The sequence below is a fragment of the Trichoplax adhaerens genome, genomic scaffold (genome assembly GCF_000150275.1).
Source record: "Trichoplax adhaerens TRIADscaffold_36 genomic scaffold, whole genome shotgun sequence".
Lineage (NCBI taxonomy): Eukaryota > Metazoa > Placozoa > Uniplacotomia > Trichoplacea > Trichoplacidae > Trichoplax > Trichoplax adhaerens.
In genome coordinates, this window is record NW_002060976.1 from 389,304 (window position 1) to 408,999 (window position 19,696).

The 19,696-nt window shown below is 31.2% G+C and overlaps 1 protein-coding gene across 1 annotated transcript; it reads left to right on the plus strand.

Annotated features, from left to right (window-relative positions):
• Positions 1 to 17,532: 17,532 nt before the first annotated feature.
• On the plus strand, positions 17,533 to 18,141 carry TRIADDRAFT_33646 (uncharacterized protein; the record flags this gene model as incomplete). The annotated part of the gene is made up of 2 exons (XM_002118062.1): positions 17,533 to 17,614; positions 17,909 to 18,141. Coding segments are annotated over 2 exons (315 nt in total), but the record flags the coding sequence as incomplete, so codon positions are not given.
• Positions 18,142 to 19,696: the final 1,555 nt, after the last annotated feature.

The following is a 19,696-nucleotide window of genomic DNA, read 5'->3' on the forward strand; positions in this document are numbered from 1 at the left end:
ACCCATTTATCGATAGGAACTTTGAATATTGAGTTAGAATTTTAATCGCAATACAAATAAAATCTGTCACTGTTTTAGATCTGTTTGACGAATTTTCAGAAAGTTGCCATTATGCTCTGATAGACTACATTTTTTTACTATAGTTCTAAAATAGGAATTCGTACGATAACGACTGAATTTTATTTGAAAAAGAAATAAAGTTAATATTACGATCAGCTATTTAGGAGAAAGTGTTGTGAAGGCACGAAAATTAAGAAAAGATTGTGTCATACAGTAGGGATATTATACTATATGCAATTACGTATTAGATTCATAAGCTGAATAATACGAAAGGCTACATAATATGTGATATCAAAATTAAATTCATACTCGAAATAAAGAGATCTAGTCACTATAAAGGGGTATAATTTAGTTAAGTTGATGGAGATGCTAGTAAGGCCTGGCCCAATAAAATTGCAATAGAAAGGATATAAAAATTGGAAAAAAGAGAAAAACTTTCTCTGTATGATCGAATTACGGGACAGAAATACACATGGAGAATATTGTTCACTGTTTATAATTATAATCAATTCATCATGACTACAAAATAAAAGTAAGCGGAATATATGCAAAATTTCAATACAAATCGTAAGAACCTATTATCTAATTATACTACGAATACAGCTCTACATTCCATATCGAGGCTATTTGTTTGTTGAAATATAGTCGTACAGTACAAACTGTGGCCAGTAAATGACATGACAAGATCGAATCTCTATAGAAGAGGAAAATTTACCAATACCGTTAGAATTTTATGCTACCATTTATCGGTACCAGACTGCGCTATCAAGATGCTAAGCGACTTAATCTCTTGCATTACTTGGTTACTGAAAATGTTACACAAGTTACATAATATGTTAAAGTAGCTATAAAATTGCTCTTCAAAAAACTGGAAATTGTCCATAGCAACATTAATACAAAAAGATTTATTATAATTTCAAATATGATAATACTTTTATTGTAAATTAGCTGACTATACGCGTTCATAATGAACGGGAGAAACTACTCCTTTCTGACATATAATTAGTAAATCGACCTCGTGTGAACATCGCTACCCTGTAAATTAACGAAGACATTAATTCGAAATAAAAGGTTAGTATATCTAGCAAATTACTCATTTAGAAAATTACGGAGATGCCCTTGTGTCATGTAACCTAGTATTTACCTTAAGAGGTATTTCGGAGCTTATAGCCATATACTGTAGCAGAAGATTCTATTCTAGGGTGGAGACAACGATATACAGGACAGTAGGATGTCAAGTTACGGTTACAGTCACGGTCAGAAGTAAAACTAGAGCTATAATTCATATATTAGGATATAGTTAGTTCATTGTACCAGGGACTACTAGAGTTGTCCATGATCGTACAGTACTCCAACTAGTAGAAATATCGTCTGCGTAAAATACTGTAGTCATTTCCATATTGGATTAATGATGGTCCATTATAAAATGTTGTTACTACTAATAATAATAATCTGAATATGTGTAAAGTATGGTTGAATGTTACCATGCTGATTCTAGCTGCTAATACTACAAAAATTACATAAACTGGCAACTTAGATTATTCTAGCATTTCTTTCTGCAAATCTATGGTAGTCGTATTCGGCTAGAGTAGGGCTGTGCGATGTGCATATATTATTTTTGTAAAAGATCTTTAATAAAGTTCGAATCTCCTATAAATTTTAGAATTTGGATAAGATCGGTTATATCACACCTTGTATAACTTCAAATTTAATGTCCTACTAATGCAGATTGTACATCGTCCTACGGCTATATCTTACATGAACGAATCCTTCATTTCGATGTCATTACTATTAATAGAGCATGAAAATTGCAGCTCTACTTGGTCACTATTTATTAATTATTAGTACATCTATAGTTACATAATTCAATCAACGAAATATTCTTAGCAAAAGATTTCAAGAAGAATATCCGCTAAAGAATATCACATAAATGCAGATCTAATGTAGCATAACACCATACAAAATAATTTTTTTTATTATTTCATAAACGTTTTCTATTTGTCAGTTGCAATAGTTTAATTCTAAATGCATGATTATATTTGCAACCGCAGTGTAAAGCTAATCTTTTATATCAGATAATGTACTACCGATTATTCTGATGCCAAAAGTACTTTTCGTTGGACGATGTAATTCATAATATGAACACAACTATCTTCAATATATAATTGCACTGAAACTATCATCAGTAAACGTAATATTTCTGTATATCCTTACAGCTGTGTGTGGAAACTTCAAAGTGGATTAATCTATTCTTGATTACATTTTGTTGACATTGTATATTTTGCATGCAACCCATTTATAGCTAAAAGACTAGAAAGAGAGATATTATTCGATCAGCATTCAACGACTAACAAATATCACAATAACGTTTCAAACTAAAATAGAAATTATCTTATTCATTACCACTCATAAAGCAATTATTTTGAACTGCATATTATGTTCTATATGCGCATATAATCTCTATGCAACTATTACTAGTAAACGTAATTTTTCTGTATGAACGTAGCATTAAGTACAGGAATCTAGAAGTACATTAATCTATTCTTAATCACAATATCTTGACAAGGTATTTTTGCATAGCACATATCAGCTGCCATCATTCGATTGCAGTTAAAAGACCAGAAAGCGAGACATAAGTTTAGCACCCTACAGTTAGCATAAATATCCAAATATAGTTCCATACGAAAATAGAAATCTTATTTGCTGTCACTCATAGAGTGCTAATTTATCTTAAAGGGTAGAATTTATTACACCTGCATTGTAATAAGGAATAAGATAAATTCTGTGAGTTAATAAAGTTTCAGGTTTGGCAACACTTGATATGTTAGTGCGAGATCATTAGAGAGAAAATAAATGCGGTATAATAAGTCATCTGATTGATTTCCATACAAGATATTTGTAGTGTATTTAGAATATCCTGTAACTATAGTCTACTCTTAAATATAGACATGTTGTATTGCTCTTATATTTAGACATATCTACAGTCCGCTTACTTCACATTCATATATAGGCTACTGTATTTAGTTATTATAGCACTCGCTGTTTGCTACGATCATCAGTTATGTTGTAACCTGTTATAGTATATGTTGTATCTAATTCTACAATCCTATTCTCTGCATGTGCTCTATCTTTAAACTATAAATACCGCCGTTTTCCACTTCAGAAATTGTTCTTTTCTTGGTTATTCTTCACACGTTACTCACGACAGCTTGCACGCTGGTCTACCGTAACTACCTCACTGTACTTACTTTACTACTTAAAATAAAGTATAACTTTTATACAACTTTTGGTGTACTAATTGTAAATGGCAACTAAATCTCAATCCTCCGATATATCGAACCCTCCATCACTATATTAAAAGTCTTTTCATACGTGGCAATTGTTGACATACAGTATGAGTTAAAGGAGAGTTCTCGTATTAATTTCAGTATATATTATCGTACTTCTGTTTAGAAATTGCTCAAGATTGCAACATCAGAAGGCATAGCTTATCTATAGTTTTTATTATCTCCTGGTATGCTGATAAAACAGATCCAAATGAGTTCATAATAAATAACTTTTGTAAAAATGTCCGTCCATCAGATAATTGTTAATTTGGTCCAAATACAGGTAGTACAAATATTCATACACACAGGAGAATAGCGAGATGCGAACAATAACTTTATGAAATTAGTTTCACAAAGGGCTAACAGTGGCGGGCTCTTAGTTTAGTTTCCAAATGCTGGCTGTGTTATTTCATATTCTAAAAAACAAATTCTGGAACGCAATAAGGTTTCTTCGTATTTTCAAATTGGCATCACTATGTGTCACACACCACTAGTGACAAAGTAGTCTACACACGCCAATCCTTGCGTAGAATGCCACTTACTAACTTAAAGAGGCGAGATTAGCTATATCACCAAATAATTCAGTTCCAACAACCGAATACTATGGTATAATTATAGCGTCACAGATGATGTAGACGAGATAGTCAGAGATTTACTATCATTTATTACTGAAGGAATCTTGGCACCCAAGATTATAGTCTTTACAATTAAATATCAATTGAAAAACTAGTTGACTATCTAACCGACTAACGAACTAAAAAGGCATCTTCATTAAACAAATTATATGAAGAAATGACAATTAATAAAACGTCAATCCACACAAGCAATATTTAATATTACTCAATAATTAGGACGAGCTTACGCATCGTAACACTATGATACAATGCTTCGTAATGTAGAATGATAAATAGGAAATGCTGATATTGAATAACAGAGAAAAGGCGATAGAGTATCAGACAGCAAAAGAAACAAGAAATTAATACGTAAACAAAATACATGGGCGAGTATGTCCATTCTCGTCATAGTTTTCCGTTCTTATAAACTATTAACGTAAGTAAATTCATACTAACAATCTTCTTTAATCTACTATACAGGAAAGTTTTTAAGAGTTTGTTACAACAAATTACTTATGTACCTTTCGTTTCCTAAGGCTAACACAGTAGATATGGGACAAAATTTGTTTTCCTTCTGGTACAAAGCAAGCATAGATCCAAGAATTTATCACACTCTTGCTAATTGAAATTAATTGCAAAATAAGTTGAATCAATTTTTCGCTATTACTAATAAAGTTGTTAGAATGATGAGAATAATATATCCAATAGTAAATAAATTCCGGTGTTGACAGTAACAAAAATATCACTACTAAAATTAAAAATAATCGAATCATTTCTTTTTGCTGGCGGACATGAAGTTGATTGGCTGTATCATTAATGTCTCTTGATTGTTGAGATAACTTGTACAAGACTCGAGAGTACAACCCTATTATTATTGCCGTAGGAAATGCATATACCGCAGCGTAAATGGTCGAGTAGTAAATTAGCCAAGACTTTGGTATTGTTAAATCATTACTAGAACTAGGGGGAGAAATATAGCATAAAGATTTGCCATAAGAAGACGACAAGTATTTTGTAAATATAATTGAAGGAGAAGAAAGACCAATAGCGATCAAAAAGATAGTTGTTGACAAGAATAGTTTTCGACTGGTAGATGGATTAGGGTTTGGTTCTCTTAAAATAACGCAATAGTTACTAATCGCTATAAAAACCATGGTGACACCAAAACCTGCATTAAATAGTATTGGAAAGCTATTGCAAATATAGCACCAAAAAGATCCGAAAGGCCAAAAAATGAACATTTTAATTAATTGAATAGGCCAATAAAGTGTTAATACGAAGATATCATATAATATTAAATTCGCAATGAAAGAGTACACCAGAGCCTTCGTGTTTTTACTCCTGTTTTTGATAATTGTCACTAAAATAACGATATTATTGATCAATCCCAAAACGAGAATGATTGCTGACGGTATAAACGCTACTAGTTGCATGGTTGCCGCTGAGACTCCCATGATGTACAGTAGACGTCTTCAATAGCTTCTAGAGATATGCAATTGCCAAAATCAAGTAATTTCAGGGATTGATAAATTGATAAAACGTTGATTCACATTAAACACCGTAACAACCGATTGGTATGGTCATTGATGACCACCAGAACGAAGTCAATGATGGCTTAGCGTTAACAGCAAAGATTTCAAAAAGTGTTGTACGGATAACACTACTGGATGTTGATGTTATCGTTAGAATAATTTCGTTTATGGCGGTCTAGGATATCGTATAAACTGTCTAAATTCGGTCAATACATATTTAAAATGATGCTTATTATAAAGTGATGCGCCAATAGCACTTCGAGAGTTCCATTTACAGAATACAATCATCGATTATCTTATACTGCCAACTACGATAGTAGACTAGATAATAATTTAAAGACGACAAACGGGCATTGAATGTCATGGAAACCGCCAAGGAATGAATAGATTAGCATACTTTCGATGAAAATAACCGACGTGCTGATTAATAGACAATTGTCGATGTTGGCATTAAATTTGCAAGTTATTTATGTCGTGGCGGTTGCAAAACAATAGATGCCAATTAACTATAGATTATTATTGACTGTTGTAATTCATAAATTTTCATGAGCTGCAAAGAAAGTGATGAATAGTTACGTTGTGTTGGAGTATATCAACAGCGATTGCAATGAATCGAAAATCATTGGTAATTTATTTTGATCGTTCATATTATTCGATGACAATCACTATCTAGTAAGTTAAGCTAAGGTATGCTGTAGCATTCTCTCTACACCAACACCAAATAACTTTATACAATTACCTATTTAGAAAGATAATTAATTAGTCAGTTTGAACAGGAAAAATGTTGCGCAGTAGAGTGTTAACGACTTACACTAATTCTTTGTGTAGTATAGACGTATTCACGCTTAAGAATTTTCACCCTGTTTGAATATTTTTCACAGCATCTATTTATTCTGCACCCTTAAGCTAAGGTATGCCGTATCATTCTATCTACATCAACATCAAATAACTTTATACAATTACCTATTTAGAAAGATAACTAGTTAGTCTGCACTGGCAAAAAATGTTGCACAGTAGAGTGTTAACCACTTACACTAATTCTTTATGTATTATACTTATAGACGTATTCACGCTCGAGAATTTTCACCCTGTTTGATTATTTTTCACAGCATCTATTTATTCTACACCCTTAAACTAAAGATATGCCGTATCATTCTCTCTACACCAGCATCAAATAACTCTACATAATTACCTATTTATAATTAGTCAGTCTGCACAGTCGAATCTGTTTCGATCTACTTTACCTTTTAAAATTATAATTGAATAGGATAAAATCTGCAAACGATAAATATCTGTCAATAAGTGTCACGGGGTCACTTTACTAATGAATACTTATCTAACTTTTGTTCGATGATATACGTCGGTATTTTTTGAATATACTGTTATTTAGGATCATTATCTATAAGCTTACGCATTCTTTTATAAATGAATGCTCAATTTTAGAATACAATCTATCAGCTGATCATTAATTTTTTATATACATTTACTTTGAATTGATTGATTTTTGAATATAGTTTGGGATCAGCTTTGTGTAAAAGAGTCTCGTGATGTTACCGTTTGTCCTGATGACATGATAGGAGATATAGTTGTACTGAGATAAGTATCGGAAAGGATAAACCTGACATTAGGTTCGTAGCGTTGCATTTTCTGTAGTAGTTTTAATTTTTTGTCGTTACAAATTTAAGTAAGTAATAATGAGTATGAAATATATGTAATAATCTTCATTTTAGAAATAAAATGGAAAGCACCTACCTACAATCTAGGCTAATTACTTTATAGAATTAATTATGATAGCAGCAAATGAACAAATTATGTTTATACCTTAAATGACAACATGTTAGTGATATATCGATGACATCATTTTGTGGTTGATGGCAGTAAATATCCATCTAATGCAATAATGACTTGTACAAAATAGGTTAATATATACTGCCCAAAGCATAGAGATGCACAAGCCGCACGAACATATTTTTACATCCGTTACTATATGATGTTTCGTAGGGTGCTGTTCATTTTTCCATATAATTTCAACACAGTTCAGTTTTTCAGAGTATACATGTTATTAATGATAGAACCACCACATTTATGATGGTGTCCATTATTATGATAATTCCTCTGCAAAGAAACGTGATAGGGATGAGCTCCACGGTGATTGTTATGTCCACCAACAATTTTGTTATATGGATGTCTTATTCTTTTCTGAGCAGATATTCTAGCAGGAACTGTTAACAATCGAGGATAGATGTCAACTGTAATTTTAGCGTCAAAGAGTTAGTGGTAAAATTAGTCATTTTTCACTATTTCTTAATTTCATAGAAATCTACATTTTAATAAATGTTATTTGTTGGTATTTAGTAGGCATGAAATAGGAAATCTGCAATTCTTTGCAGCCTTCACAGCAATAGCAGAAGGTGGTAGTAATTTTATATTATGCTGATCCGAATTAGTAATATTTGTAAAACGATATGTCCAGAGTTATTTTTGGGAATTACTAAATAAAATTCATACCGTAAAGCATTACGTTACAATAGATTGTAAAATACACGTATAATGTCCATACTTTTGCTCTTTCTGCAGAAAATTTGTAGGCACAAACTGCCGTTGTTTCCTGTAATTATTATTCTCTGATTCTGGAAATTGTTGGTAATCAAACTGCTAGCGCACAGAGACGTGGGCAACATGATTCAAGTAAATATTTTGTGTGATCTTATATCAACATTACAATAACCTATAGAAATTTAATCGCTTTTACTAATAAATTTTAAAGTCAAGACTAGCACTAGCTAAAGCGTATCTTAATTCACTAGCTAATAGATGCTATAATTATTGAAGTCTTATTAGTAACACACTGACCTTTTCCGAACCTATTAACGGATTCAACTGGAAGTGGACCATCCGTCGTTTTGGAAATATTTATAATAACATTAATTCTTATATGAAAAAATTTATACGACTCTTCTGCTGTAGATATATCAATAAAAATTCAAATCAAATCCATGATACAAAATCACAGAAATAGCCATACTAAAATATGCTGCTACATTACAGTCTATTTCAATATTATTCCATCTATGAATATAACCGAAGTGATTAAAGTTATTTTGTATATGATATTTAGTAATAGAACGGTATTATGTTGTAGTTAATACGAAATATCTACTCGATTACTAAGCTGAGTCTTTAAAATTAGTTTTGGAATGCGGCAACGGGACGGCTAATATAATGTTCAAAGTATCATCACATTAATTTAGGTCACACCTTGATCAATCTGCACTTCTATTTTTATTAATTAAACATAATTTTGTAAAATCTTAGTACAGGTAGTAGATATGTATTCTTATTTTTGAGACACTAACGGTATTGTAAATTGTCGACTACATGTAAAACAGGAGTTATAGAAGATTTATTTCTAAGACATATTCTCCTGTACAATAATACCAATCTGGTAAATAGTCTGTAACATTTATAAGGCCATTTAAGCTTTCGTCAGTGTTTGCACTTTAATTTAATTTTGAGTTATTTTTCATCACTCCTATACTACCAATGTTTGCCTGCTACAAGAGTTAAAGCCAGCAAAAACGGTAAAATGATGGACATTTTCATTCTGTAGTATATGATATTAGAATAGTAAGGTAAGCTATAAGCAATTAAAAATTATCTTTACTTCAAATCCGTATTTTTAGTTTTAAATCCTTTAGAATAGATGCAGAAATAGCGTGATTAACCTATTCGCACGGTTACATTAAAAGACGAGTATTCCTGCTATAAAATAAAAATTAAAGGTCTATGTTTTTCAAATAAGAAATATACTGTGTTTAAATAAATCAGATACAAAATAATAGGTCACAGTCTATTGAAATAAGATAGGTTTGTAAATTTGCAGAGCTTACCTGAACGATGTATTCTTGAAAGCTACTAGTCCGAAATTAGAAAATCTTGTGCAATTTATACTATGATGATAACAATCATCAGAGTAATTATCTTATATTAAACACAAATTATAATTATAGTCTCTGAAATCGTTAGTGTTTGTCCATTTATCATGCATGTAAACTGAGTCAATATTTGATATTTCACTGTAGTTTGCTGTTTCGAAAATAATTTTAGATTTTAGTGATTCTATTCTTGAATACTCAAAGACAGCACGGCGTTTACAAGGAGTTACTGCATTAGAGATAATAATTTATAAAACAAAGCTGCTCCGAAAATTTACGTCTCATTGTAGTCAACGGATAGATTTAAAACCTTAAAGGCATTTATTGATAGTGTTCAAACATTTATTGACTTTATCCCGGTAGTATCATGAAGTATTATAATCTTTGACCTTTTGCACAATATTTATAACATTTCGTACGCATATAATATTTCAATGTGCTAATACATACGCAACAATTTTTTAACTAGCAGAATTTTCCCCATATCACTTTAATATTGAATTAATAAAACACTAGATTAAGAACTTTTTCCCTAGCCTGAAGTACACATCATAAGTTCTTGTATATTATATATATACATTACTATCAGTAGTCGAGCTTCTTTACAATTAGCAAATAGTATATCCTAGAGATTCTTCATAGAAAAAAGTGCAATCGATACCGATATTAGATGATAAACTGAGACACAATTTATTAGGTATTGCAACAATTTGACAAATTTTCCTTGTAATAAATAGTCATATCTCAATTTTCAAGCCTGCTTTCAGCAATTTCTGTCTACGTATTGCACTGGATAAGATAACATCTTTATTATAGATTTATACTAATCATATAGATGCTACATCGATACTCGAAAAGAAACGGAAAATTTCACTTTTCTATTTTAACAATTATAATTATGGGTAGAAGTCCATCGATGTGAAGTATTGTACCATAGAAATTATTTCTACTTTTCTGGCGAGGGTTAATAGCAGAACTTAATCAAAGTTGCCATATTTTTTAATTGGGAATTTAAGGTAACAATTTTACCAATAAATTAAATTTACAATCTACCACGATAGTGTGACAAATTGTAACCTATTCAGATTACAGATGATTTGCTCACTGTTGTGGTTAAATTAATCATATCGGTGGATGGACTACGATTACGATAGCACTTTAGCCTTATACTGCAGAAACCAAAAACAAAGAAAAAGCTTTCCTGAATTCTGGAATAAAATAAGAAGGGACTAATCGCAGATTTACGCACTGCAAATAACTGGCAAATTAGATATATATATAAATGTTTTCGATACAGCGCTGCATTCTGACCAAGATACTGAGAATACCATAAAACATAAAAGATATATTCCGGAGTCCAGCAAATTACTTGGATAATCAATAAATAAAAAATCATGTTCAAGAATTTCTTTTGCCTTTGGACATCAATTTCAATGGTTAAATTACTTGAAGTAGAATGATGCTGAAGATAAAAGTAAATACTGTAGTACAGGTAGGTACCGATGAAAAGTGGTAAAATGTACAAGATGGCGTAAAGGGTTAAGAAATAAATTTGCCAAGGTTGTAATTTAGAAAGCGCTTGATGAGGTAAATACACAAAACATGCTTTAATTGGCTTAGCTGTAAACGTCGAAGATCCCATCAATTGATTATGTACAGTTGTATAAGTGGTAAATATTATGTCTCGACAAGCAATACAAAGGCTTAACATAAAAATGGTGGTGTAAATAAGGATTTTTCGAAATTTGCTTTGGTTTGCATTGCTCGCTTTTACTTTGACTCTGTAACGATCCCCGAACATCAAAATCAAGGTTAAAGCAGCGCCGGCATTGCAAAGTATTGGAAAGGTATTGAAAAAGTAGCAGAAAAATGAACCAAAGGACCAAGGCGTCGATTTTTTATTAAATCAATTGGCCAAACCAAAATCAATATTAAAATATCGTAGACTGCATAAGCAGCTATCAAGGACCAGATAAAATTCTTCATTTTCCTGTGACGATACCTAATTATGGTAGATAGAATTACTGCATTGCCCGTCAAGCCTATGATTAAAATAACTGTTGTAGGAATAAATGCAGTTAATTGCATTACAAGCGGCGATATATCAGTAAAATTGTAGTTTATCTCCATTTGATTTGGTTACTCTTTGATAAAAAGAAGCATTACAGGACTTATACCGAAAAGTTAATAGGATGTAAATGAGTTTTTTAATTTTGACGAAACTTTAAAAGATATTTCAGAATTTCACCATTTATCCAATAAGTTATTATATAGAGCGGTGAGATATATCCGTGTGAATAAGTGAAGCTATTTTATCTTATAATAAAAATTAAGTTCTTTTTTACCAATATATAGCCAGAAATTCTTTATTTATCAAATTAATAAGGAAATGAACTATAAATATCGCCATTTAAAATGGAAATTATTTGATAAATTTCACGGAAAAGGCTATTATTCTCCAGGACTAAAGGATCGACTTTAGAAACCGATAGGAACGATATGCTACGTAACGTATATAAGCAAGCATCACTGAGTTGTGAGCAATTGCTCTTAATTATTACCGGTATTACAGTTTAGGTTTTTACTGTATTATCGGCTAAATATTTTAATGTCAAAAATATATTTGAAATAATATCCAGCACAATTATGAACGACAAGCCGGTATATTAAACTATCAGAAGTATTCCAATAGATATTAAGCTTTCCTTATGGTTGATATTTGTAATTTAGCTCGATTTTAAGGGAAACACATCTTGTTTAGTGATTTCGCAGATCTAAAATACAAAATTCGATAAATTCCTTATGAATATTTACCGTTAATAATACGCCATTTATGCAGCGTACTTAATGGAAAAATTTTTAGAATATAAACTTCAGTAAATTTCTCTCCAACATTAATAACTTTCATTTACTATAAAGCTTAATCCCATTGTTTCAATCTATTTATAAAAATTGCTAAATAACACACCGTATAGTCTAATCAAAAGTAAATGATTTTGGGAAGCTAATAGATTCATTGTTGTTGAGTCTGTTACGCCAGTTTTACTACAACTTATACTCGTATAATCCTTCCACTTAGGTAAAATAGCTCTAGCATGCCTTCGATTCTGTCAGACTATTGATAAAGGATGTTAATTTAGTCACTTCGCTAAGTTATAATCATTTCCATAGATACTTTGTATTGAATCTTATTAACACTTCCTAGAAATAGCAAGATTAGAAAGTTTATAAGATGAAGTTGCCGTAATTTTATGCCTGTGATAATAATCGTTCTGTATTGCACAAAGCTGGCAGAGTTGAGTAAAAAATCAAAGCTAGCTAAATTTTTGATCATCTTATTCACACCCTGAAATTCATTGGCTGATAAAACAAAACAGAACATACAAATAAGTTGTCTGTTGTCATTTTGATCAATACTTAGCCAATAAGCCATATATGTTATTTAGCCACACTTATTATTATTAGTTTATTTGTCAACATATTTTAGATTATTGTTACGATACACTTGAATTATTTACCAATCAAACATCTATAGCACCATAAACTCATAATAAAGTATTCTATAGTTGAGCATCGAGGATATAAGGTAGATTAACCTTACACAGCGACTTAAATAGCAAGCAAGAAATTTATTCAACAAGAACGTTGTAATAGATGTCGGTAGACGATATAAGTAATCATTTAAAGTAAAACTTCGGAAATTTATTTCCATATTGAAATATATACTAGCATTGGGAGAGTTTTTGAACAAATAGACATTAAAATATAGATAAAGCAACACTTCATGATAAGCAGGTGCAATCTAATCATAGGCTAATAATAATTTATTCATGATGTTGAACTTTCTGTTTATCCAACGGGCTGTATCTCAAAAATATACACTGAGTTAATCAATAAGAGCCATAATAATAAATACTCGTTATCAGATAATTTTAGTTATTATGGGACTGACCCTTATTATATATTGCAGGAATATAGATATATTGATTCCTTAATACGATAACTACCGCGCCACAATAACAAGAACTGTTACAACAGATACGTTTTGATGAGGCAGTTCTATGCTGCAGTCATTATTATATTCTTTCACATATAAAAGATAATTGAATATTTCTATATTTGCAACCTTACTTTTAAAAGAGCGTAATTAGTAATCCTATGATTTAATTATCTTCTACAAAAAGCGACAGCCATATTCTTCCAACATCCTAGTAATAGCTTTAATCATTCCATAATTTTATTCGAAAGAATGTGATAAAAACAGATCATCTATTTCTTCTTACTTATGCCTTTGACACCTTCATTGAGTAGAACTTAATTGCTTTGAAATATTACTTTTATTTAAAAATAGATCTAGTATTGTGCTGTTTCAAAAGTTAGAAGTACTAAAACTCAATTGAAAATGTAGCACGTACAATTTTTTCAATATGTTATGACGTTCTAAATTTAAACTTGTAGTGTAATTTCTCTTATAATTGATATCTAAAAAATATCTCCTATTTATAGAATGAATTTTAATTAACGTTTATTTTCGAAACTATTTCTAGAATCTAAGGACAACGGAAGGACTAGTATATGGTGAATACGTCGTAAACAATTTCATTTACTCGTGGACATAAATCTCAGCTAGGAATATCAGAGTATCAAGGAAAAATTTCTACTACTATTTCCTCACATTAATGGCTACTAGTATTTACATAGAAATTTCTAACACTTGATGAAGCGTATAGTGATAGAAATAAAAATTCGTCATTTAGAAATCATATATGATCAGAATTGAATTCTGATCAGGCCCGTAGGTATACAGGTACCGCAACACATCATTTCGGAAGAATATTTATTAGACAAAAACTTTACAAAATTAAATCAGGATTACCAGATTATTCCAATTGCTTTCATTATTACAGTTAATCTTCATATTAATACTTAATCAGATCATTGAAGTTATTATAGCAGGTATTACGGTAAAAATATAAAGTTAGAATCTAGAAAATGAAAGCGAAATATTTAAGAAAGATTGTCACAGAAAAAGGCTTCAATTGTAAATGGCTTTTACAGCATAGTGCGTGGTTAGATAGATGGAGAATTTAGAATTATATCAAAACAATAAATATATAATCTCATATAAGAGGATAAAGATCAGTGATATATGATGAGGTAAAGTATAATGTATATTAAGGAAGTGAACATACTACATCCAATAATTAGAATAGAAAGTAACTCATTCCATCGGCTTTTATCGGTGCTGTTGCTTTTAATTATCTTTTAGCAACGTTATTCACCGATTCAAGAAGAATTAATAAATAAGCTAAGAATAATTTTAATTAAACTAGGAATTGTTAGAGTTAGAATAAAACTCATAACCTAGCCATAAATCATATATAAAAGGCCTTGTAGGTAACTTTTTGCATCACTTGACGAAATATAACGTAAAAATTCAAGAATTATCGTTACTTGTGTTGACCTGAAGAGAGTCCTCTCCAATTACTGTAGAAATTTTTCAATACAAGATCGTTCATCAAGATGAAATTAATCTTACTGCTATGTACATATACTTTTTTAGCCCATATTCATTCAGTGGATATGAGTTATCTTAATGCCTCGGAACATGATCGCCTGGTGAGATTAGGCTATCAAGATCTTGGTAGATCTTGGTACGAAAAAAGAAACGCTGAATTTCATAAGGGTAGAAATGAACGGTTCCGTTTTGGCTTAGATTCAGAATCCTATTCAAACAACGGCTTTCTATTACATACATTAGGTAACAAAAAATCTACGCAGTATTTATGCATTGGGTAATAAACTAACTTCTTAATAACTCCACTAATCGACTGATTATCATTTAGCTGTTTATCTGAAATTAAAATTTATTCTATATGACTTTGTGAAAAATTTTTAACCAAAACGACACCTCAAAATTAATAGACATAACTGTAGAATAGCATGCTTTCTTTTAATGATAGCTTCAATAATAAGGCTTCTTGATTATACTTGCTTATTTATTGCTACCGAAAATGAAGCTATTAATGCTCCATTGTTAAGTACTAAAAGTGAGGAAGACTTTCTGAGCTATGATTTTCATATACGATCATTTCGCGCTACTGTATTTTCCCCTGCTTGCATAGTGTCCATACTTTCTATCATATGATATCCGCGTATCTGCGGCTATAGACTCCGTCAAAAGAAGTCATGATTGATGTAGAAATTCTGCTAGTTCGGAATCACCGTTTCACCTTTCTCGAATTTGCATTTGAAAATATGTTTTGGTTTCCAAGTAATACTATTCGATCAGATATCTTCGTTTCTTAATCATACGCGCACAAAGCAGTTATTTGGGTTTTGTGAAAGTATCAATCTAGCTAGACAAAATATAATTTTATGTGAACATTAATTGCTCTTTTAAAACGAATTATATTTCAGACTCCAGATATAATGGCAAAGTACGAAAAAGAACTTCTCATATCATAAGCAAGGAAAAACTGTTAGGAGAAACTCACAACGATGTTGCAAACCGAATACATAATAGGAATGCAGTTGCTTCAACATCATGGCAAAAATGGCCATTACCAATTCCGTACAGTTTTAATGGCATATGTAAGTGGGCCAAGGCTTTACATCTTTACTTGCATTCTGTTGTATTTTAAGTTCACGTTAGGCCCTATTTATTGTAAGAAAGCATTACTTTTTCATGTTCATGTCAGATTAGTCAATATATAATCTTTGATTTAGCAAATTAGTATTGCATAGTCAAGTTATTCCATGAATGCACAAATTAAATTTTACTCCTGTAATTTACCGCGAAAAAATTCTTACCTTACAGTGATATAAAGTTACTAAATGTAAGTGAAATTGATAAGGTTATAGAAATGTTATGCAGCAGCCTATTTTCATATGTATGCCGATACTAAGGCTACGGCTGATATATTACTCAAGTTGTTGATCTGTTGTTAGAATTGAACAGTACGAGCGAAATTTTCAAAGTTGATCTTGCAAACTACTGTAAACTAACTGATTGATTAGAATTTTTATTCTGAAATTAATCAATGCAATAAGACATAAGTATTCATTTATATCTATCAATAGTATTCTATGTAACCTGATTGATCAAAATTATACTTATATATAACATATATATAAGTTAATTTTGCCATTAAATACAGTTAAGTACCGTAGTGTTTGGCGCAGCCGTTGAACTTTACCACTGCAATGCGCTAAAATATAGCAATGATGTTATATATTTTACAGCTGCAAATGCTCAATTGTTAGTAACTCAAGCTATAGCAGATTTGGAAGCGAATACTTGCTTAAATTTTTCCCAAAGAACTAGCCAAGTCGACTATATTTCTTTTGAGATCGGATTTGGGTGAGTTGCTAATGATGCAAATTTACTTACGAGAAAGAAGATGAAAACAGAACGTAAATTTGATTCTATCTGTCGATCTATGACTCATTAATGCTTTAAAATTGCAAAAGTCATTTTGAAATATTAATGGCAACTGATAACCACACCAAGGCTTCAAAGTACATTAGTAATTCTAGTTAAGAGAGTTAAGAGTATGGAATAGTCTGGGTAAATCAATGAAGCAACCCTAAAATTCTCCGTGCATAATTATAGTTCGTTCAGGAAAAATTTAGGTATAAAAGATGTTTTTGGAAATAAGGTCAATTAAGTTACTAGTTAAAAAATATAGCATTGATTAATTTTTGTACCTTTGCTATTATTGGAGGTAGGTAGAAAGTCAATAAAATTTTCAATGGAATTATTCCGTTATTAAAAATTGATAATTCTGTAACCTAAATGTTTTATTACTTTTCCGTCTCGAGATATACTGCTTACAATTCTTTCTAATTCATTGCTTAATTTTGTATTAGAATTAATATTTATGAAATCGCATCTTAATTTTTCAGTTTAATATAAGTTAATGCATTATGTTGCTATTTGACTTCTAATGGCCATTTTTTTATTGGCAGTTGTTCTTCGGTAGTTGGGAGAATAGGTGGTAGGCAAGCTGTATCTCTTGACTCTAATTGTGAGAATATCGCAACTGTTAAGCATGAAATAGGCCATGCGATTGGCTTATATCACACCCATTCACGCCTGGACAGGAATAAATATATATCTATTAACGCGGATAATATTGATTCCAGTAAGTGGATAACGAGTTATGAAAATAGTATTCAATTTTCGAATATTACTTGTCAGTAGTAGGTAGAGAGTAAATTGATAATTTCCATCATCATCTGTATTATAATGACTAAAAATAAAACGTCTAAGATTATAAAAGTTTATACTCATGGCCATAAGGTATGATAATTAGGCTAGGATAAGCAAGATATTTGAAAATCTCTGAAAAATCGAGCTACTACTTGCAACAATTTGCTGACACACCATACTGCATGCAATGCAAGTTCAACCTTTAATGTACAGTTTAAATCTTTAGGCAATGTGAAGAATTTTCAGCCAGAGCTAACTGCAGTTACCTACAATTTGGAATACGACTATAATTCGGTCTTTCATTATGGAACCCATGACTACAGCTCGGATGGCACTGCTGTTATTACGCCTATTGCAAATGGAGCAAGCATAGGAAGTGCAACAGATTACTCATATTTAGATTATGTAGCCATTAACCTCTATTACGAATGCTATGGTAAAATAATAGCTAAATGTTGATTGTGTAATTGAACTTGTCTTATGAAGTAAGTGTCGATTAATGTAACTTTGCAGACAAAACTCCGTTATATTGGCCTATGGATGAAATCGTCGATAGCGAATTACTAGGCACGTTCAACGCTAAGAAAGTACTATCGTCACTGCCAGCTTCTAAATCGTCTAATTCAATTATTATTGGCTTAGAACCTGGCGCAACGTCTAGTTCGTTGAATTCCTTGAGGTTAAATATGCCGAAAGATGATTATTATATCGATTTAGGATCGTATCCCGATAAATGTGTTCAAGATCCAGCGAAATGTACAAGCGGTTTCTCTATGGCAATGTGGTTAAAAAATAACATAGGTGGTGATGAAACATCTTGTATCTTTACTACTTTAAGTCATTCTCCTGGATTAACAAGAGGCTACAGTATTGATACTGTAGGCGGTGGATACATGTCCTTTCGCTATGTAAATTCCTCCATAGACACGAGTATCTATTTTCCATTTCCTGCGAAAACATGGACCCATTTAGCTGTAACAATAAGCAGTACAGGATGTAAGTTGTTCAATTCTAATCAGAATCGATATACTAGTATCATCATATTAATCTCGAGCTCTAGATATGGATTCGATGTGATACTGCTAAAATCATGCGTTAAGAGTAGATCATTTCTGTTAGAAATAAATAACTAGACCAAAATGATGCATAAGTAGTCTGCAGTGTTGAATTCAATAGAGTAATATCATGAGTGTTGCATTGTAGAATTTATAACTATTTTAAAGATTGACATCATAGAAGCAAGTACTGAGTCAAAGTAAACATTCCATTATTCGTGCGTTTAAATTATAACTAAGTACGACACTTTTCTTAACGATTTAGAGCAAATTTGGATTTAACTTTATTCCTGTTGCCATCAAGCGTTAGAGTTTTAGATTACTTTAAATGCTAATATGACATAGCGATAATCTTGCTGGTTCCATCGTTCAATTTTTTATTTTGGGGTTTATCTTGTTTTATACGCTATCTATTCATTTGGTATATTTAGGATAATGCAATATTTAAAGCATCTAATGAAGGAAGACTTTGCTTGTTTAATTAATGTTAAATCAGTCGACAATGTACTCGATCACTTTAACAAAAGAATCTCATATATTTGTTTGCAAATTGGAAGTTATTCGACTTTAATTATATTAGTCCATCAAGTATTCGTTGCACTGTATAATGATATGACATGATGGTTGGAGAAAATATAGTCTGAGAAGTCAGTCAGAGACAATTTGTGATCATTCAATAGGTCTTTCCTGCTTTATGCGTCTATCGTAATTAGATTGGTTGAACATATGAGAAAATAATGTAGTCGACGAAGGTTCTATTTAATCGATTTACAGCTTCGATGTGGCATAATGTACATATACGATAAATTATGTTAGTTTATAGGTTATCACTATGTAGCTCTACTAGATTGAATGATACGAGTGGGTAAGAGAAATCTCGTAGACGTAGCTTAATTTTTTGTAGTTTCTTAATCAAAGCTCAAATAGTCCGAGTTTTCACAAGGCATAGCTGAAGTGTT